Source organism: Panthera pardus, unplaced genomic scaffold (assembly GCF_024362965.1).
Source record: "Panthera pardus isolate Hobbes unplaced genomic scaffold, ASM2436296v1 HiC_scaffold_27, whole genome shotgun sequence".
Lineage (NCBI taxonomy): Eukaryota > Metazoa > Chordata > Mammalia > Carnivora > Felidae > Panthera > Panthera pardus.
Window position 1 is genome coordinate 117,003,880 of NW_026526843.1, and position 26,002 is coordinate 117,029,881.

At 46.0% G+C, this 26,002-nt stretch overlaps 1 protein-coding gene across 4 annotated transcripts in view; it reads left to right on the top strand.

The window, feature by feature from the left end:
* Window positions 1-26,002, top strand: part of ARHGAP6 (Rho GTPase activating protein 6) — a 450,271-nt gene that overhangs the window by 410,121 nt on the left and 14,148 nt on the right. For all 4 annotated transcript variants that reach the window (XM_019417863.2, XM_019417864.2, XM_019417865.2 and 1 more), the window contains exons 7-10: window positions 1,625-1,775; window positions 2,812-2,960; window positions 9,270-9,449; window positions 22,201-22,298. In XM_019417863.2, the coding sequence (XP_019273408.1) occupies window positions 1,625-1,775; window positions 2,812-2,960; window positions 9,270-9,449; window positions 22,201-22,298 (578 nt within the window). The remainder of the gene's footprint in view (window positions 1-1,624; window positions 1,776-2,811; window positions 2,961-9,269; window positions 9,450-22,200; window positions 22,299-26,002) is intronic.

Below are 26,002 nucleotides of genomic sequence, written 5' to 3' on the forward strand. Positions count from 1 at the left end.
TCACCCACTTCCTTTGAGGCTTAGAGAGACTAAGAAACTTAATTCAAGATCACACAGTTTGATCCGTGCTCAATTCAAGATCGGTGTTAAACCCAAGATCACACAATTTGGATTAAGCTCTTTCCGAGGTCCGTTCTTTCTGCACGTGTGTGCGCTCAGGAAAGAAACGTGACGTGTTTAAATGATCGCAAGTAGGAGTGATACCAGTGGAAGCCTTTGCCGTTCCGGCAGCCTGCTGCGCACTAATGACAACTTGGCTGGAATCGATGAGCAATTCGGGACACTAACGCGTGTTCTGCTCAGGTGGAGAGGAGGCTGGTGTCAGAAATGGTTCCTCAGTTCTATCTGGATCCATCAAAGGGGAAAAACCTCTGCAGGGAGATTCATTTAAGGATTATCCAATAACAATATAATTGTGGTTATTTAGACTTGGATTCTAGTGTGAAATATGCCTTAACTCCGCATTTTATTTTGAACATCACGTCTTAGCGCCCTGCATTTTTTACTGAGAACGGTTGTCACAATATTAAGAGCTAATTAATCATTTGGGGGATTACCAGTTTATCGCCAGACTCTGTATCAGTCTGAGAGCTGAGGGTGGAAAAGGACGTTGCCTCTTTATTCCCTACCGGGCTTTGAGAGCCTGTACCGAGGCCTGGTACACGGGAAATTGAACGGACGAATGAATGATTGAACAAATAGATTCTTAGGGAAGCTCACTGCATAGAGGTGATTCACGAACTCACATAATTGTTTCCACAGGAGGAAACAGTACATAAGGGAAGTTAGGCTGTCGGTCATGGAAGTAGGGTGTAGGGTTATGACTCCCTTCCTCTCGCTATTGGGTTTTCCTGTTGTTGTAAATGCTAATAAACCGAGTATAATGATGAAGGCAGGAAATCCCTTTGGGAATTGTTAATAAGGCTACTCTGACATCCCTAAGGCACATTTTGTTTAGTAATTGTCATCTTTCAAGCCTTAGTCACAAACGGCTTATGAGGGTTTTTTCATTTCGTTGTTTGCAAGAAAAAAAAACCCTTGCTTTCTTGTTGAGTATTCCTGTAAAGTGTCAAAATTCCAACCTAGTAGGATTGCCGACACACAAAACTGCTGGGCAATCGGTTCGTTCCTCCCTCCCACATTTACTGTTGACCTAACCCCTTAGCTCTTCCTCCCAACCTTCTGGATGGTGTTATCAAGCTTTTCTGCCTGCATCATTAACTTCAAACCTACAGATACTTTTATTTAATAATGCATGTAAATATATATATTCTTTATTATTATTATTAATGCATTATGTATATGTATTTATGTATTATGCATATATGTATATATTGTATATATGTATATATGTATATGTATACATATATGTATATGTATGTATGTATATGTGTATATATGTATATATGTGTATATGTGTATGTATATCTATCTATCTATCTATTCATGACTGGATGCATAGACTTTGTCGATCAAGGTGACATGTTTTCTTCTCCTTTCCTGTGTCTGCGTAAGCCTAATACCACATACTGAATGTCACAGCACTTTCTTTTTTTATTTTGCTGGACACTGAACACTGAGGTATGGTGTTATAAGGCTGCCACTTGAACCGTTATTTTTCCAGTTACGTGAGGAATTTGACCGCGGGGTCGATGTCTCTCTGGAGGAAGAGCACAGCGTTCATGATGTGGCTGCCCTGTTGAAGGAGTTCCTGAGGGACATGCCGGACCCCCTTCTCACCAGGGAGCTGTACACGGCCTTCATCAATACTCTCTGTGCGTAATACACGCATTTCCAGGAATGTGTCCCGGGAGTCCTGGGATGTCCAACTCACTCATCAAACCGTGTGCATGCGTTTCCCAGTACCTCCTTTCGTTCTTATTTATTGGTCTCTAATGAGTGGGCTATTTGGGGGAATTTTGTGAGATTTCCCCTGGGGACAGTTAGCAAGAAGAAAGTTGTGATAGAACAAAGAAGAATTTGGGATGCTTTCAAATGACCCCAGCTCAGTAGAGAGTGCTATATATTGATGCTTTGAAGTAACAGCAAGATTTCCCGTTGAGTCTGTGCCTAAAAATGAGTTCGCATTACTGGTAGGAGGAAGGAGGGAGCCACAGAAACCCAGAGTGAGAAAAGGCAGCAGGCGATATTCCAGGGAAAGCAGGATGGCATAGTCCAGTGCCGGAATTTTCAATATGGCTGCCCCGGGGCTGTAGATGCAGATCCCGTGGAGGCGTAAAGGAAGAGAGGGAGGAGGGACAGGCCAGAGCTGTGTCAGCCTCCATACATTTCTTCCTCCAACGCTACCATTAAAATAGGATCACAAAAGAGAGAGAAGACACTCATTGTGCCGTGTCTTGGTTACTGCCAACAAAAAGGCAATTCCTTGTGCATTGCTCGACGGAAAAGGGCCTCACATCTGCTATAAACTCAACATGGCGAGTGTTCACCGATTCCCAGTCATCGTTAGTAAATATTTACTGAAAACGAGAGACTGCGATCCCCAAAGTAAATGATGGGTAATGCCAGGGAAAGGAGGGAGAAGAAAGTAAGCGAAATTACGTTATATTTCTACCATGGACTAGAATGCTTTCTCTCGATGTTGCAGCTCCCTGGGTCTGGTTTATCTTTACGGCCTTCATAGAACCTCGTGCTAAATTGCTAAGCCAGGGCTCCCATTGGGTGGAGTGGAATGTGACTTGCCTTGCTAATCCCTTTCGGAAAGCCGTCAGGAGGGGCCTCTTCTCCGAGCCCCAATGGTGGGAGCTCCCCCTTTAACTGACTTAGAATGCCTCCTTTTGCCTTGCTTAGTGTTGGAGCCAGAGGAACAACTGGGTACCTTGCAGCTTCTCATCTACCTTCTACCTCCCTGCAACTGCGACACGCTCCACCGACTCCTCCAGTTCCTCTCCATGGTGGCCAGGCACGCCAACGACAACGTCAGCAAAGATGGACAAGAGGTAGGCACCCCACCCCCCGCCGCCGCCCTGCATGCTGGGACTCGTCCTTTGTCCCCTTGCAGAAGAGTGGGCGTCAGTTCGGTTACGTGTTTCACCTGGAGGAAAGGACGCCTGCCCTTTCCCGCCCTAGCTGTCCATGTAGAACGAGAACTAGTGTTTTCTCCGGCGGGACAGTTCCTAAGAGCGCACGGGCCCTTAACCTCCTGTGTTTCAAGACGGCTTCCAAACGAGGCTGTCATTTTCCCTGACGGTGCTTTGCTCAAGACCTTGAATCTCCGTTTGTATGAAGAAGACAAACAAATGAGCTACGGAGGGGCTTAGGATCATGAACAACATGGAGTCATGGGGATGGGGGAAGATTGCTGTCTTTGTAATTAATTCGATCTTCTTCTTTCACTTGAAGCCCAAATATGAGGCCACGTTATTCTTCCAGTTTGTCCCTCAAGCTCCCATCTGCCCGATAGTTACAAGTCTGGTATCCTTTCTCTCCTTAAACCGTCCCGCCAAGACAGGCCAGCTCAATGCAACAGAGGGTCAGTCCTGCTTCCAAACCAGGTGAAGGAACTGCACGGTCCTGTGGGCCCTTTCGGGATGTTCTTGTTGAGCCCGGTCCCCACTCAGGCCCTAGTGTGACCCCACCCTCTGCCCATTTGAAGTCCTGGGCTCTGGTTCTCTTTGGTCACACTCATATGCTTCGAGGTGTTTTTTGGTTTCACCCTTGGGCAAAGGAGATGCCGGCTTCAATTTCAGGTGACCATTTAGCCAGCATCCTGTTTAATCTTGACCTTACCAAGAGATCTGTTTGCCTTTTGGATACCACGCCGTCATACTTCTTGACCTTGGATTCCCCAGGTGATCTCAGACCCTTTACTACGCTGACACTCGTTACAAATCAGATGAGAAGAGGCCAAAGGCATTCCAAATTTATTTAAACACAGAAACTTTTCTCTTCAATCCTTGTTAAGCAGAACTCAGCTCTATCATGGATTCTGTTCTGTTTGTCAAATTTCTTTGCTAAAAATCATGGTTGTATATATATATATATATATATGTATATATACATATATATATATACATATATATATATATGAAAACATATATATGTTTTCATATATATATATATATACGTATATACATATATATGTTTTCATATATATATATATATATGAAAACATATATATGTTTTCACTTTAATCCAGAACGACAGTTTTGCAGTTCTTATCTTCAACCTTCCAGTTGGCGTAAGGACGGAACTTTCCTGAGTTAGCCATTTATCTCTATAGTAGTGATAGTTAGTGAACCCTCTGCTGACTTTAGGCTTCATAATATGGCACTGACACCTGATTTCAGCAGACACAGCTCTTCTGGGGATATGCTGTAATTCTCATAATTGTTAAGTAGTTATATTACCCGTCTGGGTGTCGTCCTTTATCAGCTACTGATGTAACAGAAACCGTCGACTCCTCTGCCTAATCATCGGGTAGAGGCAGGACCCTGTCTGTGTGATTAAGGAGGCAGCGAGGAAAGCAGAAAGTCCAGTTGAAGTCACTCTCGCGTTTTTTAGAATTCATTTTCAGACGCTCCGTCCAAGGGCGGAACAGGCCTCCCTTACTTATGCCCGAAAGTAGAAAATACTCCTAGACAGGTCCCAATGAAACTTAGCATGTTTCCATTGATGTATCTCCCACCTCGTGCTGGCTGTGCTCCAGGGGCTCCATACGTTACAGCGCATCCTCCCCTACGCAAGACAGATATAGTTGCCTCCGTGTTTCAGAGGTAGAAACCGGGGCCTAGAGGGGCTAAGTAACTTACCTCGTGGCCCACAGGGAGCTCCACTTACGGTTGTGCGCGTTGCTTACTTGTGCATTTCACGACTCTGGGGGAGGCCACCGTGCACCCCACAGTCGCTGTGGATTTGCAGAGTTAGTAAGACAGTAGCCCAGAAGGTGGCACGAAAATATCTTGAGGAAGGGGCTCCTTCTTCCAATTCACGCAAAGTTGTCATATTGAAGAGGGGGCGGGGCGGTCCAGTGACTAGGAGTTACAGCGGTGGCTCAAACCCAAAGTGGTCTAGCTAAGAGCAGAAATCTAGAACAGAAATTAGGAAAAACCCTCCACTGGGGGTCTAGTTCAAGGTCTTCCAGCTCCCGTGCGATTGATGTTTGGGAGCAGGGAATTGTTGTAGGGGCTACCCTGTGAATTCTGGAATGCTTAGTAGCATCTCTGGCCTCGGCCCACCTGATGCCGGTAGCAGCTCCCCGCCATGCCCCAGGTGTGACCAACCGAAAGCATCTCTGGACATTACCAAGGATCCTGTGGGGGCCGGGAGAGGGGGGAAAAGTCACCCCTGGTTGAGAACACTCGGTAGCTTTTATAACTAAGTGGCCATGTGTTCTTGGAGAAATCTATTAACCTTCCTCAACCTGAGTTCTGAGCTTTGGGGATAAAACTTCTTCGACCGGCACCGCACAGCGGTTGAGAAGAGTGGTTTACTCTAAGGAATATGCAGATATCCCAGTAACAGCAAGGTTGTACAGGGAGTCAAGAGTTCGCAAGGGTTTCTGGACACCCTTGGCCTAAACCTTGAATCAAAACGAAGGGCTAGGAATCAAACGTTAAAGCAGCAGGGGAAATATGAGGAGAGTGTTGTTTCTGTGAATTGGTTCGAAGTCGCGGGAAAACAGGTGGCCCACGCAGCCATCTTAGATTCGAGTAAAGGCCATAGAGTGGGAAGGTCCTCGTGAGGTTTGAGGGGAAATTGAGCTGTGTTTGTAGAGTACTGAATGCCTTTGTAAGGGAATAGGTGCTTAATTCTTCTAAGCCCTGAATCTCTGGAAGGATTCCACTAAGGTAGTATCACCCACGCTGTAGATTGGTTAGAGTCAGGGAGAGAGCGAGTGGGGAGGCTTTTGTATAAATAGCAATATGGAAACCAGCAGTTCACGTTGTAAATGTCTCCACGTAACAGTGGCCTTGGCATTTGAATCGCGTACATCCTGAGCACCTATCTGAGTTCCTCTAAACGAGTGAGTGTTGTTGTTCAGGAATTTTCGTATTACTCTTCCTCGGAAGCTGTGGCCTCTGGGAGGTGGCGGAGGCAAGGACACAAGGCAAAGAGAGAATTAGGGAATGCAGTGAGGACTCACTCCGGAGCTGCAGAGAAAAAGTGGCGAGTGTGGTCCAGAAAAGTTAAGAGGGGCATCACCGAGGAGACTGAGTTTAAACCGCGCATCAGCGGGCGTGTAGGGATCGAATGTCAGCTCCGCTCAGGGATGGGAATTAGCGAAAAACCCCACTGGTCGAAGTAGGAGCGGACGGAGAGGAACTAGAGAGAGGTTGTTGGCTTAATGTTTGGTGGTAGAGAATACAGGCCGAGCGCAGTGGAGGGAGGCAAAAATCAAACTGTAAACTACCATCAAGAAACAAAGCAGTTTTCGACTTTTCCCCTTCCCTGTTTGGTGGTTTGGGTTAGGTGCGTTATCTATTTGTTGGGTAGTTGTTATGGCTTGGAGCATGAAGAAGGGGGGCCAGCACATCTAGAAGCTTGGAGGCTCACACAGGGTCTAGCCAGCGCCTTGCCACATGAACTTGTTTCTGTAAAACAGAGGAAGAGGGAAACGTACAGAGTTGGGTAGGGGAGGTCCTTTTTCTCCTCGATAAAATGAACATAATATTTCCTTTCGAACTGGCACCTAAAATTTACTGCATCCCTAACTGCTAGGATCTTACAGATTTTGAAAAGACAGACCTGGGGAAAATTGTTGGCTCGTCCGTCAGTGCTTTTCTTGGGGAAAAGAATGGTATTTTAGCAAATCAGGGTGTTTAGCTATCAGTGTTTGCTTTGTTTCATTCCATTTTGTTTACTATCTGCTTTGCTCCTTGGGGGAGAAGAGAAATTCCCAAATGTACGAAAGATTTCATTTCTTTTAGAAAGAATATTGCAGGAACATAACTGAGACCTCGTGAGCCGTGGGTTCCCAGGTTGTCCAGGAACCCTCCGGTATCGCACGGAAAATGTGGTATAACTATGCACCGTTTGGGTGAGAGAGTCCATGGCTGGCCTCGTTTCTTCAAAGAGTCTACGAGGCACGAAAGGAGTCATGAGCCACCAACATAAAGCTGACATTAGTGATCTTTGAGGAGGTGCATACCTCTACAAAATGGGAGGTTGGCTTTGGAACCGAAGCAGGCCCACTGCCTCGCTCTCCCTACCCTGAGTCCAGCTCCCCCGACCCTTTAAAGCTAGTGTTCCCATTGCCCCATATTCTGGGACAGGGGCCGGGGGCCAGCATGCAAGGGTGACGGGTGGGAGGCGCAGGGTCGGGACAAAGATGCAGGGTGGCTTCTCGGGTCTGGGCTCCGGGCATCACTTCCCTGCCTGTCGAAAAAGGACAACAGCCCAGCTGCTTCATGAGCTTATAGTGCAAAGGAGTTGAAACAGCCCGTGGGAAGTTCCTACTCCGGTGACTGTACGTGCCAAACTTGTAATACATGTGAGCGAGTCATATTCTGTTTAGAAATGATCTAGGATGCTTATTGGGTAAAGATAAAATTGTTCCTTTAATTGGCTGGCTAATCATTAACTAGCGAACTGCCCCCAAGCGCACATGGTTATGACCTGGACATATGGATACGTAGATGCTGACACACGAGCACAAGAGTGAAGGCTGTCTGTGAACAGTCTCCTTTCCAGGTTCAAAAGCAGTAAACCAAAGACAGATCAAAACAAAACAAAAATGCGTTAACAAGCCCCAGCAGCATGGTCTGCAGCTGGGATCTATGTACAATTTTACAGACGGATTGAATTGCATTCCCAGAATAGCAACAGGAGAAGAAGGGAACGGAAACCGAGTTCTGGATCATCCTTATACTAAACATTCTTTTAAAAGAAAACAAAATCTTCTATTTGTTAATGTTAAAAAAAAATCAGGGAAAACCCTGATAGGACTTTAAGAGGAGGGGAGGGGAGGCCCTCGAGATGCCTGAGCTCTCAAGGGATGAATTTGAAAATGACACCTATTTCAGTTTATCCTTAGCCATAAACTTCCAGGAAGAGAAATGAAAAATAAAGGGAAAAAACATGGCAGGGTTTATATGAATGAAATAAAACAGAGACAAAATAGTTGAACCGTCCTACACAAAGAGCACTTCCTTGAAAATTCCCAGTGTTGACCATTCAAAAGCATTTCACTTGGCAGGAAACCTGAAAACAGGCTCCCCTTCCAAAAATAGCACCCACTGTGTGCCACTCGGGGCCGCGCAGGGGTGGCAGGGCCGGATAGCCGCAAGCTCGGGGCTCCCCAGGACAAGGGTCAGACCAGGAGTCTCTCTCGTGGCTGTGAACCCGGACTCTTGAATTCTGCTCTGTGTGCCCAGGTGCCCCTCGAAGGTTGGGCACATCTTCCCAGGCTGAGCAGCCATGGTTCCCGGACGTATCCCTGCATTGCTCGATTTTCAACTCATATCAACAAGAGAAATAAACATGTGGCTGGATCGGTGGTTCTCGCCCAAGGGCAGTCTAGCCCCCCGGGGGACTCGCGGCAATGGCCTTGCCTGCCTCTCCTGCAGCGCCCTTTGCCGCACTGGCATGCCTCGATGTGTTTTACGTGTTTCTGTTTTCGCATCCAGCGTTCTTCCTGCAGTGGAATTGTCCCTTGCCCCAGCCCCTCCGCTTCTTCCTTCATGGTGTTGTGCAAATATTGCCACCTCTTTGGAGTGTCCCGGGGGCCTCCAGAGCTGATAGCTTCATACTTTGTACTCACCACTTGGGCCTGATATGTCTGTTTCCCCTCTAGAAAGTGAACTCTTTAAAATAAGGACTGTAGTGTCATCATTGTTGAAAATTGTTTAAATAGTGAGAATCCATGAAAACTGTATAGCCTATGGTAGGTGCTTAGTGGGTGATTTAATAGAGAGATGATGAATGGATGGATGCAGCGATGGATGCAGGGATAGATGGAAGGCTGCCTGGTGGATAGATGGATGGATGGTTGGTTAGATGGATGGATGGACGGACATCAGTAGTTTTTAAAAGCAGACAGGGTAGACATTTTATAGAGTGCCGGTTTCACAACGAATAACTTAGAGACGTAAAATTGTGCTTAATATGCTATTGAAATGAACAGGGAGCTATGAGAGTCAATCCAAGATACGAAGCAAAAGGAAAATGACAGTGCTCCTCATGGATTCTTCCAGAAATGATACAGTCCTTGCAGAAAAGAAAGGGGAAAAGGTTCCTTCGATTACCGAACCACCCAGCAGTTTGAAAAGCAAAAATAACATCAATCCTTGTATTCCCCGCTCTTGTAGGTCACTGGGAACAAAATGACATCTCTAAACTTGGCCACCATATTTGGACCCAACCTGCTGCACAAGCAGAAATCCTCAGACAAAGAATTCTCGGTCCAGAGTTCAGCCCGGGCTGAGGAGAGCACAGCCATCATCGCTGTGGTACAGAAGATGATTGAAAATTATGAAGCCCTGTTCATGGTAAGTGGCTCTTCTTTTACACGACATCTCAGTAAATGGCCTATTAATTCTCTTTAATGGCGTAATGAGACCCATGCACACCGTGTTCTGCTCTAGAGTGCTGGTCGTTGCCTGAATTCGTCAGCAACCAGACAGTTTCAGCAGACGTAGAAATTCACATAGCTGTGATGCCACTGGAAATTTGCGATTCCATGTTTAAGCAAACCTACCCAAGTTATAAATTTCATTTTGTCGGCCCCTAAACAACGGTCACAATTTGGAGTCATTTAATTATTCAGGTAGCAATGTCCTTGCTCAAAGTATTGATAAAACCCTTCTTTGGGGAATTATGTGTGGCCCTCATGAATTCATGTAATTCATGACCGTCTCCATCAATGGCACAAATGTCCATCTTGACATTCTAGCTGCTCCACGAAGCCTCACCTCTCTCTCCCGTGTCCTTCTCATGTCACTTCTCTGTCCCGTGAACTCCATTACTGTTCTTATTGATGTTTATCCTACTCAACATTGTGTTACAGTCATTTATGACTATTTCCCTTAGTAGTTTATAAATGCATTTGAAACACGGGCTGTGCCCTCGTTATCTCCTCTCTGTATCCTCTGTGCACTTTTGGAAGGCCCTCCATCTGGCAGGCACTCAATAAATATTCTTTTTTATTTGTATTGAATTACCAGTTCCTGTTTTGCTTCAAAACACCACCCCGCTCACTCCCACTTCCCTTGAAACATTAGAACAAATGCCAACTCTCTTCTATTTCTGTTCACCACTCCTATCGCATATCAGAATGTACAGGAACTTTCTCCATGTTTCCTCTCCCATTTCTCCTGTCAACTTGCAAGCACTCATCATAAATCTTACCTATTCTGCTAGAGCCTCGTGTGGCTTCTTCCCGAGTATGCTAGTTCCCTCTTTTGAATCTCCTTAGTATTTCGTCTACATTTATCAAATGCCTCGCATTAGATTTACTTCCATGCTTGTCTTACACCAATTATTATATATTTTTTTGTACATTTGAGAGCCGGTGCTTTAGAATCTTTGCCCTCCGTGTCTTACCTGTGTGATCGTGACCCGGTAACTCAGCGCTCAATAAGCATCGATTTCAGCTTCCGTGAAGTGAGAAAAAAATAAAAATACGACCTATTTCCCAGGGTGGTGCCCAGAATCATTTGATATGTGAAAACATTCTGCAGACTGTAAAATTCTGTGCAAACGTTAATTAATAATTGTATCAGTCGGGCCACATGAGCTGGCTCAAGTCTCAGTATTTTTGCACAACAGACGTAAATACCTTGTTGACATAAAGTTTAATCAGATGTTTGTCAGACGGCCTTGCAGCTAACAATTTAGGGACTTTAGCTCCTTGCATCTTGAGACCCTGCGACCCCCTAGGATTTTATGGGAGAACCCAGAAGGGCCATCCATCATGGCTACTCAAATCCCATCACGCAAGCCATACTTAACTGCAAGGGAAGCTGGGAAATGGATTCCTGCTGGGTGCCCAGGAAGAAGAGAAAAGGGATTTACATACAATGAAAAGTTCACTGAGGCAGAGCGGGCTCTCCCTCATCTTTGACTCTCTGAAGTGCCGTCCCTGTGTTGCACACAATAAGCTCTCAAAAAAATGTAGAATTAGTCATTGCTTGTATATAAGTTTCACACTTCAGCCAAAATGCTCATAATTAATTACATGTTGGGATGAGTCAAATATCTGAACTTCTCAACATTTTCTTCAAGTTTTAAGTCACATATCATCTTGCCAAGTCATCTTGGCATTACTTCATGCTCTCTGGATTTTTTTTTTTAACAAAAGAATACCTCTTGCCAATCTTAATTCTGTTCTCTAAATTCTATATTCTAAGCAAAGTTCTTTAGATAAAACCACAAACCATCAGGCATTTCTCATCCAGTCGGATGCTAACACAGCCAGTCTCGGCCTCCTTGAAAGCACAGTTGCCGCCATTTTCATTGTGTCATTCCCCTCCTTCCCATTTCCTGCCACCCGGACTACTACAAACAGCGGAAGAACACAGTCTTCCACCTTTTCCAGCATTTTCCAAACATGCTTTTCGCTTGCTGTTCTCAGTAGAGATTGATATTGAGAGTCTTCTTGGGTAGTAGCTCCTACTTGTGCTCCCCAGTTGTGGTCTTTACTTCTCAGTGAGGCCTTTCCTGGCCACCTTGTCTACGACACAGCCCCTCCCCCCGCCCACCATGTACACTCATCACTACTAACACAGGGTTTGTACTCATTTCTCTTGTTTGTTGCGTGTTTCCCCACTACAACACAAGCTCCATGACAGGATGAATTTGTGGCCTTTACCATCTACTTCCTTTACAGCATTATCCCCGTGCCTGACACATGGTAGAAACCCAAGCGATAGTGGTTGAATTAATGAGTGACTCCATGGTAGTTCTGGGACATATGATTTCCATATTGTTAATCTTTACTCCTTATACATATCAAAAGGTTTAAACGCGGGGGAATTAAGGACACCTTTGTCAGAGTATGTGAGCCATTACTATAAGCATTCTTGATTTCCTTAGATGATGGGAATTGTGTATTGAGGAAAAAAAAAATTGTGAGGTAGGGGGAGATGTGGGCCAGAGACCCCAGGCCAGGGCCCGTGAAAAGCAAACCGACTCTGGAGTCAGAAAACTTGGCTATAGCCCCGTCTTTGCCACACATCAACTTTGTGACGTCACCTTCTGAGATTTCCATCTCTTTAGTTATCAAAGGACGAGGTTAGAACGAACAAGATCCAAGCTCCCTTCTAGTTCTAAACTCTACGTGGCTCTATGCCCTCACACTGATTTTGTCTCTTTTGTTTCTACAAAGCACAAAAGAATCCCATCACTTTGTACGCTGTCTTGGCATATTTGGCATTTCAGAATCTAGTTGGTTATACCAAAGCCGACGGCTGCGTTGGCACAGCTGCTCTGCGTGGGCGGACACATTTTGTTTTGTGTTTTCAAAGAAGCTTTCGGAATTAGTACAATAACTCCAAACAAGGAAGGCTGAAGCCTGATGGTTGAAGTGTGTTAGCCGTTGTGCCGTTTCACAGCTTTCGGAAGGATTTACGAGCTCCGAAAGGAAGGCTTTGTTCCCCGTTGGCATTAGACAGGAAGACCTGTCAGAAAAGGTGGCTGTGAGTTTGTCTATGAAGGCAGAATGCACCTGCCTGGAGGCAGTGCTTCCTTCGAAGAATGGACAGAAGGGCTAGAGAGACCCGCAGAGGCCTGGCGAGGACCCAGGGTTTGTTCTGAGTGTTAGTAATGTCCTTCATTTTCTGATGTTGGGACTGCCTCTCCCACGTGGCCAGTATGTGAGTTAATGAGAGAAGGCGGGGAAGAACCTGGCTTTGTCTCGTCATACACAACAGGCACCTCGATCCAGAGGCTGACGCACGGTTCCAGAGTCTGGCTAGGACGGGCTAGCACACCCGTTGTTTGCTTCTCGGACGCTGGCTCGGAAATGCTAGAGCTGGAGAGAGGTCCTGATAACAGCCATCATGAGCACGCTATCAAAACTCAGGGCAGCAGATGGTAACAGTCGTTCTCAAACTTGAGCGTGCAGCAGGGTGGCAAGGAAATTTGCCCAACCTTCAGATTCCTGCGCCACGCTCCAGAGAATCAGATGGGGTAGCGCTGGGATGGGGCCCAGGAATCTGCACTTTCTCATGAACGCCTCCTGGCCGTTCTGGTCATCTCTGAACCACGCCTTGGGAAACCACATCTTGGGGAATCCCCAAGAGGCGGGAAAGACCATGAGCTCGGGAAGGCGCTACCAGAATTCAAATCCGTGCTCGGCTGTATATTTGCCGTGGGATCTCGGGCCCGTGCTCAACGTCACTAAGCCTTCGTTTTCCCGTAGTACAAAAGCGAGATGAAGTCACCTAATTTATAGGATCATTTTGAGAATTAGAAATGACACTTTAAGACGCTTGGGACAAGAACTGACATAGACTAGGCACGCAAAAAAGAAAGATCACTGCTCTTCTTACATGAAATTGATAAGTGCTGCCCTATCACAGCACTTTTAAAGGTGTCGCCTCTGTGGCAAAGCCCACCCTGCCGGCTCTGTAGAAGCATGACCTGCTCCCACATGTATAGAGTCCCTAGCACCCGTCACCTGTTAACTCGCTGTATAACTTACTCATTTATTGTGCTTATTGAAACCTGATAGAACGTGCAAACTTTCTGAAGGCAGGGATTCTCATTTCTTTTGTCCACTGGCGCTCCAAAAGGCAAATAACATATTATTGGTTGAATAAGTGCAACAATATATTGCCAGAAAAATACGCATTTCTGTTGTTTGTTTGTTTGTTTGTTTGTTTCTGGTTCAGTGCCCATACCCCTTAGATCCCCTCGCCTTTAAATTATGACCCTGTATTTCGCACATCAACAGTTGAATAACTGGATAACGTGAAATGATGCTCTCTGGGAACACTGGAAATAAAAGAGAAGGGTCATGCATACCCAGAAACAGTCTGTGGTATCTCTGTAAGGCAGAAAGCATTCCCCGACTAAATCATTGGCGCGTGCATCATTCTGAGAGTCGTTGCTCAGACATACATAACATAACCGAGGCTGGCAACTCCAGAGAAAAGTCATTGCTGCTCCTGGAATCAGTAAGAGCTTCAGAGCAGAGTGGAGAGAACTGTCAGCCCATTCTGAGGGCCGATACTAACTGATTCCTCCCCGGGCTCCTTTTTGGAGAGAGGGAAAGTGGAGCCGGCACCCCCTTCTAGGCCCGTGAAGAGCCCAGCGTGCCGCGGAGACGTGGGAACGCCAGCGCACTCCCACCCCGCTGCTTCGTCGGCCGGAGCTGGGGACCAGCCCCGCCACATGGGAATTTTCAACTGAGAACAACCCGGAGCAAGGGTCACAGGCCGACACGAGGATTCCAGGCTCGGAGGCCAAGCCCCGCTTTGTGTTCTCTCCATTCCCCGATGCAAATTGCATTTTCTTAAAACCGCTTTTGCGTGCCAAGTCCAAGGGAGTCAAGCAGTGATCCGGGTCATCAAATGGGAAACCACCCCCTACCAACGTATCTGGAGAATTCTATATGATTTCCATTTCCTTTTTCATACAACCACTGTTGCTTTTTTTTTCTTAATGTTTTGGGTTTTTTGTTTTTTGTTTTTTTTTGAGAGATAGAGTGCAAGCTGGGGAGAGGCAGAGACAGAGAGGGAGACACAGAATCTGAAGCAGGCCCCAGGCTGTGAGCCGTCAGCACAGAGCCCGACGCAGGGCTCAAACTCACAAACCACGAGATCATGACCTGAGCCGAAGTTGGACGCTTAACCGACTGAGCCACCCAGGCACCCCTGTTTAGTTTTTTTTCACTTTTTTTTTTTAAATAACCACTGCTTACGTCCCAGGGCTCAGGCCGGTCTTTGTGTACCTCAGCAGCACCGTGTCGTGAGGAGCAAGCCAAGAGAGTTTGCCCAAGTGACGCGGCAGCTAAGTGAATTATTTCTACAGCATGAGCCCCCCCCAAAGACAAAGTGCGTTAATATGGTGTCTCGCATGTGGAGTCCATTTGGAGGAGGAAGAGAGAGGCCATTTTAGCCCGTTTGAAAATGGGGAGCAGAGCGCTGTTAACAGCGTTCATCCCTCTGGACGAATCGTAACACCGCCCCGCTGGATGTCCAGGCCGGCAGGTGGCTGTGAGAGCCAGCTCCCATTCCTTCTGGAGCCTGTTCACCTGGTCCCTGCCCACAGTGACAGAACGCAGGCACCCCTGGCGACACACAGGCAGGGAGGGGCGGAGGCCCTAGTGGGTTTCACCGCCTTTACCCTATGGCCGTGGAGCAAGGACTGCTGGTTTTTCTTCGTCATCCTTCCTGGCATCTCCCCCCACCTTCCCCATCTCCACGGGTCCTGGGCTCCTCGACTCTGTTTGTTCAGTAACATGCCCTAGTTGCCAAACACGCATGTATCGGGCACTTAAGAAAAATGTGTTGAACTTAAATGCATTCTGACCCTCCAGATGCACCCAGAGCCCCTTACATAATAGGAATCCATCCTCCACCGCAGTGACACAGAAGGTTCTAGGCTGGGCCTGCCCACGTTTGAGCTTTGGCTCCCATAAACAGCTCAAGTGATTGCTTTCAGTGTGTTTGTTAACTTAAAAAAATGTCACCATGACTTCCAGTGATATTTACTTTTGCTGGAAAGTGTTGCAGTTTTAAATGCCAAAGCATCCTTCGTGGTCCAGCGCAAAGGGACGGATATTGGTTTGGAACACCCAGAGGCAAGTACGATAGGGCTGTGTCCTGGGAATTGCTCTTCGAGAAGCCCCTAATGGTTTGTTGTAGTGACTTAGTAAATGGAGAGAACTTGAACCATTTTCCCCTCTCTGTGGTTTATAGAATAAACTACACCATGGCAGTTATGCCCTAGGCAGTCGTTCAAGGTTTCATTTTTAATTTGATCGGGTGGATTTTGATCGTGACAGTTTTATCCGTTCATATGTGCACTGTTTACATTTTTCCGCTGAAGCAGGAGAGTCCAAAGTTCTTTTGATTTTTGAAATAGCATTCTGCTCTGAAGGAACACATGAAGAGCTAAGGAGTTGAGTCTCCGGATAAACACAACCATAAATGGTACCCTTGGAATATATCTAAACTTACTGAATAGTTGACTAAAACCCAGTAGAGATTTTGATGTGAAACAATACATTGTAAGTGAAGAAGCCACTGGGGCTGGGTTTTGTTTCTTCATTCACATGTGCAGAACTGGTTGATTTTAAAAACTAATGTGTTCTTCGCAATCCTCCTCCTTAGTTTCCGTTTGGCTGTATACAGAATCCCAGAAGAAAAAAGATAAAATGTGTTTGAATATGGAGTCATACGTTTCATTTTTCATTTTTTCAAGTTATCTCTATGCCCAGCGTGGGTCTCGAACTCATGACCCGGAAATCAAGAGTTGCATGCTCTACTGACTGAGCCAGCCAGGCACCCCTCATTTTTATATGACTGGGAACAGTAGTTTGCATACGTGTCAGAAAATTTCTCACGATCCTCAGTTGGGAACGGAAGTTTATTTGCCAACTCTAGAAATTAATAGCAAGGGTATTTTGCTAGAACGTGACATTGGTACTCTTATAAGCAGGGAGAAGCATCCATACGAAGCTAACAGAACAAGTGTATACCATAAAGACCAATAATTCTGGGTTCTTTTGCTTATTATTTGTAGCCATTCCGACAACGTTTTTTGAGCATCCATTGGGTAGAAAACACCACCCGAGCTGGTGTTCTGGAAGAGCGTAATACTGACTTGAGTAAGTAGGTGAACGGTCATGGGTGTGCAGGTAGGAGCTTCAGGAGAAAAAAGAGCAGGCAGCAAAGAGGAAAAAGAAGACGCAGTTATTTCCAGTGTCTCTCGCAGCCATCATCACATCCCGTGATGAAAAGAGATGTTTCAAGACCCCCACTTGGGGTACCTTGGCCAGGACTGGCAGGCATGTGCTCGCCCTCTCCGAGAAAGGGGCTAGCTGAAAGAGAATTACAACCCTGGGAGCCTGTATCACTTCTGGGCAGACAAGTCCGACCACCCCTGCCTTCAGGCAACTTACCTTCTAATGATGTCTTGAGGTCTGGCGGAAGAGAAGGAACCAGAAGGGAGAAGCTACGTGGAGTTGGCTTCAAGACGATTGCAGATGAGCGGCCAACTGGTCACAAACTTTAACTCTAGCAGTTCAGGGCGGGGGGTGGGGTTCAGGAGTAGAGACCTATCAAGAGGAAATCCCACCACTTGGTCACCCACCCAAGTGTTAAGCAGAGGAGAAGAGAGCGATGCTTCTCTGTGAGTGGACAGGAAAAGAGGCAGAGATGGATGCCTGTCAGTCTAGAAAAAAGTCGCAGAACAAATAGAGGCCATCTCCATGTTATCCGCTTTTATTTTTTTCTTCTAAGTGTTTAGTTTATTAATTATTTTGTCTGTTTCGAATAGGATCTTTTATTCTAAGCCTCTTGGCGATTGGTAGGGTGCTTTCAAATCCGTCAGCCTTTCTGATCCTCACACACTTCCATAAAGGCAAAAGGGACACATAGGATATGCCTGGACTTTGAGATGCAAGAACAGAATCCAAAAGAAGATCATGGATGTATCCAAGTTTACACTAATTGATAATAAGCAATGAAGCTTATAAAAACGGGACCTCAGGGGCTATCGAATCTCACTCAGAAATTCTTTTGACAACGTCCCGATTCCTGCAATGGAGCGCAACTAGGAATGGCCTGTCTGGATATTTCTGACTTACGTAAGCTCCTGTTTCCTGTCCGTTCGTTCCCTCAACTTTTGTTTCTCTCTTAAGTATGGAACTTCACCGAAAATGAACGCTCATCCAACTGAACTGAGCCAGTAGTTTGACAGTTTCATTAAATAATAGTAAATTAAATACACAAATAGGGGCAAAGATTGGAGGGATTATTGAGAAAACAGCACCAGAGGCTGTTGTACGAATATTAAAAGTCCGTGCCAGGCATCCTTTCCAATTCTCTGTCCTCATTTTCCCACTGGCCCCAATTTTCTGTGCCATTCCTTAATGACAAACAAACAAATGTGGTGTTATCAAATGAATTTTTAAAGCTGCTTTATATCATTTTGTAACAAGATGGGATATAAATAAACAAATTAAAATAATGGCTCATGTACAGGGTAGTCAGTCTTACATAATACATAGGAGAATTTTCCCTATCCTTCCTACAATACGTGGATCTACATTTTTAAATGATATCTTTTTACTTACTTGCAAATACTGTCCCCGAGCCAAAATGGCATTGGGGGTCTTTTAAAAAGAAACTATAGATAGATTTATAACACTGACGCTTTCTATTTGCATTTGTTACCAAGTAAAAGTCGTGCGTGCTACGCAAAATAAACCTCAGTGATTATAATTGGTTGGGAACCAAGCCCGGTTGAACGAGTGAAAACTCTGCATTACAGAATGATTTAACAGAATGTTATGGAAAGTTATGCTTTCAATAATGATGCTCCCCGTAACCTATTCTAATAGCGTATCCAAGTTAATAATTTATCATTAGACACACCATACACTCTCAAAGAATTAATATTGTGATGCTTGCAGTACCCCGAAGGATATGCATGAAGGCTGTTGATTCCTCAGTGGGAATGAATGGGGGCTTGGAGCAAATTTTCTTATTACGTGTCTAAGGATGGAAAATTTTTAATTAAACTAACAGCATGAAAAGCAAATATTTTTCCTCATTTGCTCGTGGGAATTTCTTTCAAAAAGTGCTCAGGATATACATTGTGGGCTTATATTATTTTTCACTTTCTGTTCATCTTTTAAACAGGAGCTCTCCTCTCATTTTTACCCTTTAGGCATCACTCTTTGACAAATTGATATAATACTGTGTATCTGTGGGGCCGTGCTGTTTCAAAAACTTACAGTAAAAATGACCAGTCTTTTTTTTTTTTTTCTTTTAAGTAGGCTTCACCTCCAGCGTGGGGCCCCAGGCGGGGCTTGAACTCACGACCCTGAGATCAAGACCTGAGCTGAGAGCAAGAGTCGGGTGCTCAACCAACTGAGCAACCAGGCACCCCTATCGGTCTTTTTATTTTTTTAATGTATGCAATAAAGAGGACAGAATCCCTCAGCCTTGACCTCAAAGGCTTGTCCCTTCTCTTCTCCTTCCCAGGCCATTAGGCTTGGTCGCAGAGCTTTAAATGCCATCGGGATATATCTCCCAAGTTTCTCTTCCCAGTTGCCTACTAGATCTTTCATTCGGGTGTCCCACAGGCCAGTCCCCTTACCCTAGCGAAGCCACCCTCCTAGCCGTGACCTCCAGCGTCTTCTGGCTGCTGCTTCTGTACACCGGTCAGCCTCCGTGGCAGCCCCGTGCTTCCAGGCACCTTTCTTGTTCGCCCTCTCCCTCCCTCTTTCTCCCTCCAGCCGGCAAATTAGCTAACGCTATCATCTCTATCTTCACTGTCGCCAAGATCCCAAGATTTCTCATCGGCTCAGCATCCTGGTTCAGCCCTCCGTCCCTCTCTTCTGGAGAGGTCGACGGCCCCTCTCTGCGCTCCCTGCTTCACCCCTTGCTCCCCCGCAACCTACTCTCAATGCGGCAGCCGGTGACGACAGTTCACGTTAGTCCTCTGCTCGAAACCCCCAGTGACTCCCCCACCGCCTAGATTGAGAGCAGATGTCCTTCTCATGACCCGTAAGACTCCTCAGCATCTGGCCTTGGCCACCTGATCCACTTCCTACCGCTCGCCTCCTTCCTCATTCTTTCCAGCCTCGCCGGGCCTCCTCTCTGCTCGTGACTCACGATCCTGAGAGTGTTCTCTTCCTTCTGCTTGGAGTGATTTTCTCCAAGTCCTTCATCAACTTCAGTTCTCTGTTAAGATGTCAGTTTCTCTGTGACCTGACATCCTACTTAAATTGCACTTCCCTGCCCCGCCCCACCCCCCTCTCCATCGCCCTCCTCTGCTTCGTTTTTCTCCGTGCGACCCGTGCTATGTTTTCTTTATTTGTTGAAGGCCGGTCTTTCCATATTTGTTGTCAGTTTCAAGGAGACCGGGATTCCTGTCTGTTTGGTTTGCAGCCGAGTTCCAGCATCCAGCTCCTGGCACTCAAGAGAGGCATTCGCCAAATATTTATGTGATGAATTAAAGGAACGGGGTGGGGAGAGGCCCGGGGGAGAAGTGCAGGGGTGCCAATGGAGAGTGTGTGAGGATGACTGCCGGGGGACAAAATGGCAAAGATGAGCAAGCAAGTCGACGGCGTCGGCAGTGGGGATAAAAAGGTTTCTGAGCAGGCGCCTTGATTAGAGCTCTCCGACAACCCCACAGAGAAGAAACTTGATGCCGGAGGTGAAGGGAACAGAGGGTATACAAGTTAGCAAGTTGCTGCGTCGCGGGTTCGTCGAGGACGTATCTTTCTTTCGGACTAAAACCTTTTAAGTGCTGTAAGGAACTTGAGGCCCACACAGCTGAACAATCCACAGGCAAATACGGCTCCAGGCAGAGCTGTACCTAGGACTCAAATGCTGTCAACAGACCCTTTTCTTTCTTTCCATTTCTTGGTGTTGTTTCTTGGACCATCAGCACAGTCTTGAGGCCCCGTGGGGCTTCTGGCCCCACATTGCCTCCTCAGATGCCTCAGGGAAACCCTCCCGGCTTTTTGTGACCTCTAATGGGGCCGCACACCCGTCCCACAGGCAGCTGTGGTAGTCTGGGAAGGGAATGATGGCGGCCTTAGACCAGCTTACGCATCACCCCTGCGCTAAGGGTTGGGGGACTTGGGGCATAACTGCTATAACAAGACGGAAATGGAAGCTTGTAATGGCCAACAGATGTCCGCTGCAAAGGGGTCATGAGGGCTCAAACTTGGATCAAAGCAATGGAATGGAAGAGAGGGGAAGGTAGGAACAGGCCTCACAGAGATGAAATCGAATAGATCTCCTGGTTCTGCACAGGGAGGGGAAAGGACACAGAGAAGCTTGAACACAACCCAGATTTTGAGTTTGTGTGAGTAGGGTTTGGCACTGTGATTAATGAAGATTCGGGATGAAGTGGGAGGGACAGATTTATGAGAGAAGGAAAGCGTTTTGTTGCTTTGTCATCCCTGTTTTTATTAATAAAATTGTTTCCAGCTTCTCAGAGCTCAAGAAGAGTTGAGTTCTTCAAGAGGCAGGAGGCAAACTCCTCCACCAGCCCCCTTATTCTGTGAACACTTGTCCCTGCAGTTTTGAAGAGCCTGGTCGCTGAGGCCTCGTATGCGAGAACCAGACGGAAATTTTGTTTTCTCTCAGTAACTTGAGTTTCCGTTAGTTGAGCTACCAGCGTCTGTAGAGTAGAAAACCCAGTGGAGTGGAGTTCAGACTTTCCTCACACAACATTTTCACACAAGCGGTTTAACATGGTAAGGCCGTCTTCTAACACGCTGTGGACTAGCCTAGGGAAACACGTGGCACTCACCCACAGAATTCTAGTGAATGCCTTGTCAGATTCCAAAGCGAGAGCCTTTTCATCGTCCATGGACCAGGATGCGAGGAGGGGGGGAAGTGCAGGCTTCGAGTGACAAAATGACACGTGCAGATATAGTCGTCGGCATGTTTTCGCATGTTTGCTCTCTGCCAGGTACTGTTCTAAGTTCTCGACACGTAGTAAGTCATTTGATCACCCCAGCAACCGTTTGTGGTGAGGACCTCATTCTCTCCATTTTGCAGATGAGGACACGGAGACCTAGAAAGGTCTCGTACCTTGCCGAAGGTCCCACAGCTAATAAACGGAACTAGGACTCAAATACGGTCTGGCTCAAGGGCCGCCCTCTTAATAAACCTATGTTCCAGAACTGCCCAAAACAATTATAATCTATGTCCGTTGTCTTGGCATAATTATAAATAGGAACTCTAGGAAGTGTCCCCATTTGGACGATAAATTATGAACACCATCCCTCTTGACCATGATGTCTTGCTTATTCAAAGCCAAGAAAATCTAGTCTAAGCACAGAGGTATCCAAGTGAGTGGGCTATATCTCCAGTCATAGGACGTCTGACAATGTGGATTGAGTATGACTTTTTGGCAATCATCCACTTTGTCCTAAGAATTAAACTGGCTTTATGGGTTGGTATAGGTTTGGTTTTAACTGGTGAACCACTCTGCTCTATTACGACCTTTTAGGCTCTGTTTTATGTTACCGTAAAGTCGCCAGTGACACTGGTTCTCCCCCTTCTGGAATGGTTTGACTGACACCTCAACGTCTGGCCCCTCCAGGTTCCGCCAGATCTCCAGAACGAAGTCCTGATCAGCCTGTTGGAGACCGACCCCGATGTGGTGGACTATTTACTCAGAAGAAAAGCCTCCCAGTCATCGTGAGTATGCCACTCACCCCCTCTTCCAAAGCTGCCGTGGGGATTCCTCTTTCCTTTTCTAGAGAATTCAAGAGGTTTATGTAACTCCATGCAGGGTGACTTGAAGTGGAATTTTGGCAACTTCCTGGGGAATCTTGTCAGTCCACCTATCCAGAAAAGTGCTTCAGTATGACTAATCCACTTATTAAATTAGAACGTGCCTTATGGGAGCTTTCTGTTTCATTTTTGGCTTTTTCTAGCCCCTCAAGGTCTTTTTGACTGTGTTTACTGGGAAAAAAGAACTAAATCACTGGCAAGAAGCTCAAAGGACTGTGATGCACATCAGTGTTTCTCCTTCTAGAATCCTGATAGCTGTACTTACATGCCCCTCAGGCTACGCCTGGACGCATCTTACTTGTGTCATTTATCAGCGCAAGTGACACGTTACCAAACCACAAGACAAGCCTCTACCAAGGCCTGGGTTCCCGTTTGAAATTAGAGGTGTGCGCCCTCCTGACTCTTCCCCTCTTCGCAGTTGACGTCCTTTTGGTAAAAACGCACACTGCTCTCCACATGCTGCCATGTTTGCAATGAGTAAAATGAATGCCGTGCCGTAGGCTGTGATTTGCCGCCATTTTGCCTCCAAAGGAAGAGCATTGGCTTTTTTACATTAGTCAGATTTTAGGATTAATCCCAACTATTTGGTAGAAAGGCAGCACGTATGGGGGTGCTGAGCTTTTGGCAAAGCCAGTTAAGAGGGTAGTTTTGCATCGTTATCCAGGAGCGATGTTGCTGCCGTGACACCAACCCTTAAATCTGTGGCATGAAAAGTTGTCATCGTCTCATGAAAATGCCATTTATGTTATGCTTTTAATATACCGAATTGCAACAACTCTAAGACACATTTCTTCCCACGTTTTATCGTCTCTGAAACTGAGAGTCATCTGACAATCAATGGCGTGTCCTGATGTAATCCATAGCATTTTTCCTTTCTCGGCTCTGTATAAAATAATGGTATGTCCTATTCAATGGTGTCTTACAAATACCAACACGTGTTGAGTTGTCCCTTTATGTTGATGTTGAATTCGATAGATGAATTTTCATTTGAAACTATTTCACATGAACTTTTCAAAAAATCCTTGTGCCACTGATGATCAGGCCAAACACTTTGCCTGGAGTCAAGCCCCAAGAGCGACGAGTGACTAAAAATATATTCAAATTGTCTTAATCGGCTGGCATTTCATGGTCTTGCTCTTCTTAAATTTTTCCTAGATTTCTAACCATCATCAAGGTGTAAATTCTAATTTAAACTAACGCAAATGACTTTTCTTCACAGCAGATCTCGTATCACCAGAATTTTAATGAACTCACTCCTTTCCCTCCCCGCGCCAGAAAACAGACATGGTGGCATTTCTGTTCGTGAGTCCCTCGTTAAGCTGCATTTATGACATTTCATGGGTACTCTGTGGGAAAGCTGGACAACACACACCTAAAAAAACCACTGATGTTGACTTGCCAAATTTCCGCTTTTAGATGGTGCGTTTAAATGTATAAATATTGTGCTTTGAAGAATGGTAGATGAAAGTTATTTTTATGTGGTTTTCAGGTATGTTCTTTGCATATAAAGGCCAAGAAGTGAACTTTTCTTTCTCTACTCTTAGGGAAAGGAAGCAGCGTATGTGTTAGGCCCATCCCAAGCTGCATAGTTATCTAGCCTCTCCCGTTCCCTATCCCTATAAGAATAAGAATTGTAAGGTCAAGGCAAGCCGACCCTAGGCCATGATCATAGGTGTGTGTCAGGGGTTCAAGGGAAGGGAAGTGAGCTCACTGGTGCTCCGTGGATGTCAGAGACTAGCATTGTTGAACAGAAAACATTTGGAGATGACTTTCTTAGTAAGGGAGAGAGGGAGTGTTTGTTTTCCTCTAGGTACAGGCCAAGGAGAAGCCCAGAAGGGTTGATAATGATGTCGTGAAGTAAAAATACGTAAATACTTATTTCATCCTGGTTGTCTTTTGAGGTTTGAGAGTCCCACCCTTGAGCTGTAGAGAGTGTCTTCATACCTTAAACACGCTTCTCAAGCCTCACTGTGTATACAGATCAGCAGGAGATCTTGTTACAAAGCCCTCCTGGTGATCTGAATCAGTAGATCTCGGGGAGGGAGTCTGAGAATCTGCATTTCTAACAAGCTCCCAGATGTGATGCTGCTGGTCTGTGATCCACACTTTCAATACCAAAAGCTTAAAATATCAGGCATATTCCTAACTTTAGGTGCCTACAGACTCGTTGAAGGAGGCCTTCAAGGATAAAAATAATGCGAATCATGTTAGGAAGTGTGTCACAGAGTGTGGAATGATATGTGCCGGCTCATTGGTTCTCAGACTTGCCTACCCATTTGAATGCCCTGGGGAGCCTGAGAATGACCATACCTGAGCGCCACCCCTAGAGATTGGATTCGTTTGTTCTAGGGTACTGTCTGGACATTAGGAATTTTTTAAATCTCCCCTGTGGTTCTACTGTTCTGCCACGTTAGATACTACGTATTTGCCATCACACGGTACTATATTTGAGGCAGGTGATTTTCTGACATTAAAAGGGGGTCTTTGCATTGACGAAGGAAGGGAACCAACACTCCGGACCATAAATCCACCTGGAGTTTGGAGGAGAGAAAGAGATGTGACCTATCGTCTCAGCGATGGCTTCTGAGAAGAGCAAGGATTTGCAGTGAACTTTGAAGACTGGAGAGGTGTCAGGATACCTGGACATTTGGGAAGCTTGAACCAGGGCCTGGACATAACAATAAATCCGTCAACTGGCTGTGGGCGTGATTAAGGAAAGTGTTGGCCGGCATAGAGCACAGAAGCCCTGAAATGGCAGGCTTGGGGTGGCACTTAAATTAAGAAGTGATGGCAGCGAATTACAGTGACAGGAGATTGCTCTTAGCTATGTGGTCTTGGGTAAATAGATTCGTCTCTCTCTGTCTCGGTCCCCTCATCTGTAAAGCGGAGGTAAAACAGAGTTGTTGTGCTATTAGAAGAATATCTGATTTCTAACGAATGCTTAACAAATGTCAATGATTGCTACCATGTTACTTCGAATGTCACCATTTTGTTCATTTGCAACCGCTTACCAAAGACTTGGGTGTCACTGCTTTCTACCTTTCTATCCACGAGACAGCAACCGCTGAAGGCAGTATGACGCAAAAGGAAGCCATCCGCTTTAAATTGCAGCAGTGTCTAAAGGCAAAGCCCGCCGGTACCGGCCTGATCCAGTCGGCATCGGGATGGCGGTGTTGGTTCTGGAACAGAGAGAGGGGTGAGGGTGAAAAGACACACAAGTGGGAAGGTGACCCGAAGCCTCTGTTCTGTGCCATCGGCCCACATACCTAGATAAAGCTGTGGACTCCTGTGCCCCTCGTGGAGACTGCACAGGATGGGATGGGGAGTGGAAAAACGAGTTTTCAAAAGAGTGCAGAACCGAGAACAAGAACATGTTTACGATAATTTCTGTTCTGAAGGAGCAAACGTTTAGTGACATTTGGGAATTGAATGTTTTGTTCTGGTTGGAGCTTTTCCCTTCTTCTGCGACGACAGCATCGGGGCGGCGGAAGGAGGACTCGTTATTTTCTCTCGTGCTTGTCCACTTAGATTTTTGGCTTCAACCAAAACGGAATACCAAAGGGAGATTAGAAGAGATTTATATTACTAACAATGCAAGACTTCCAGTA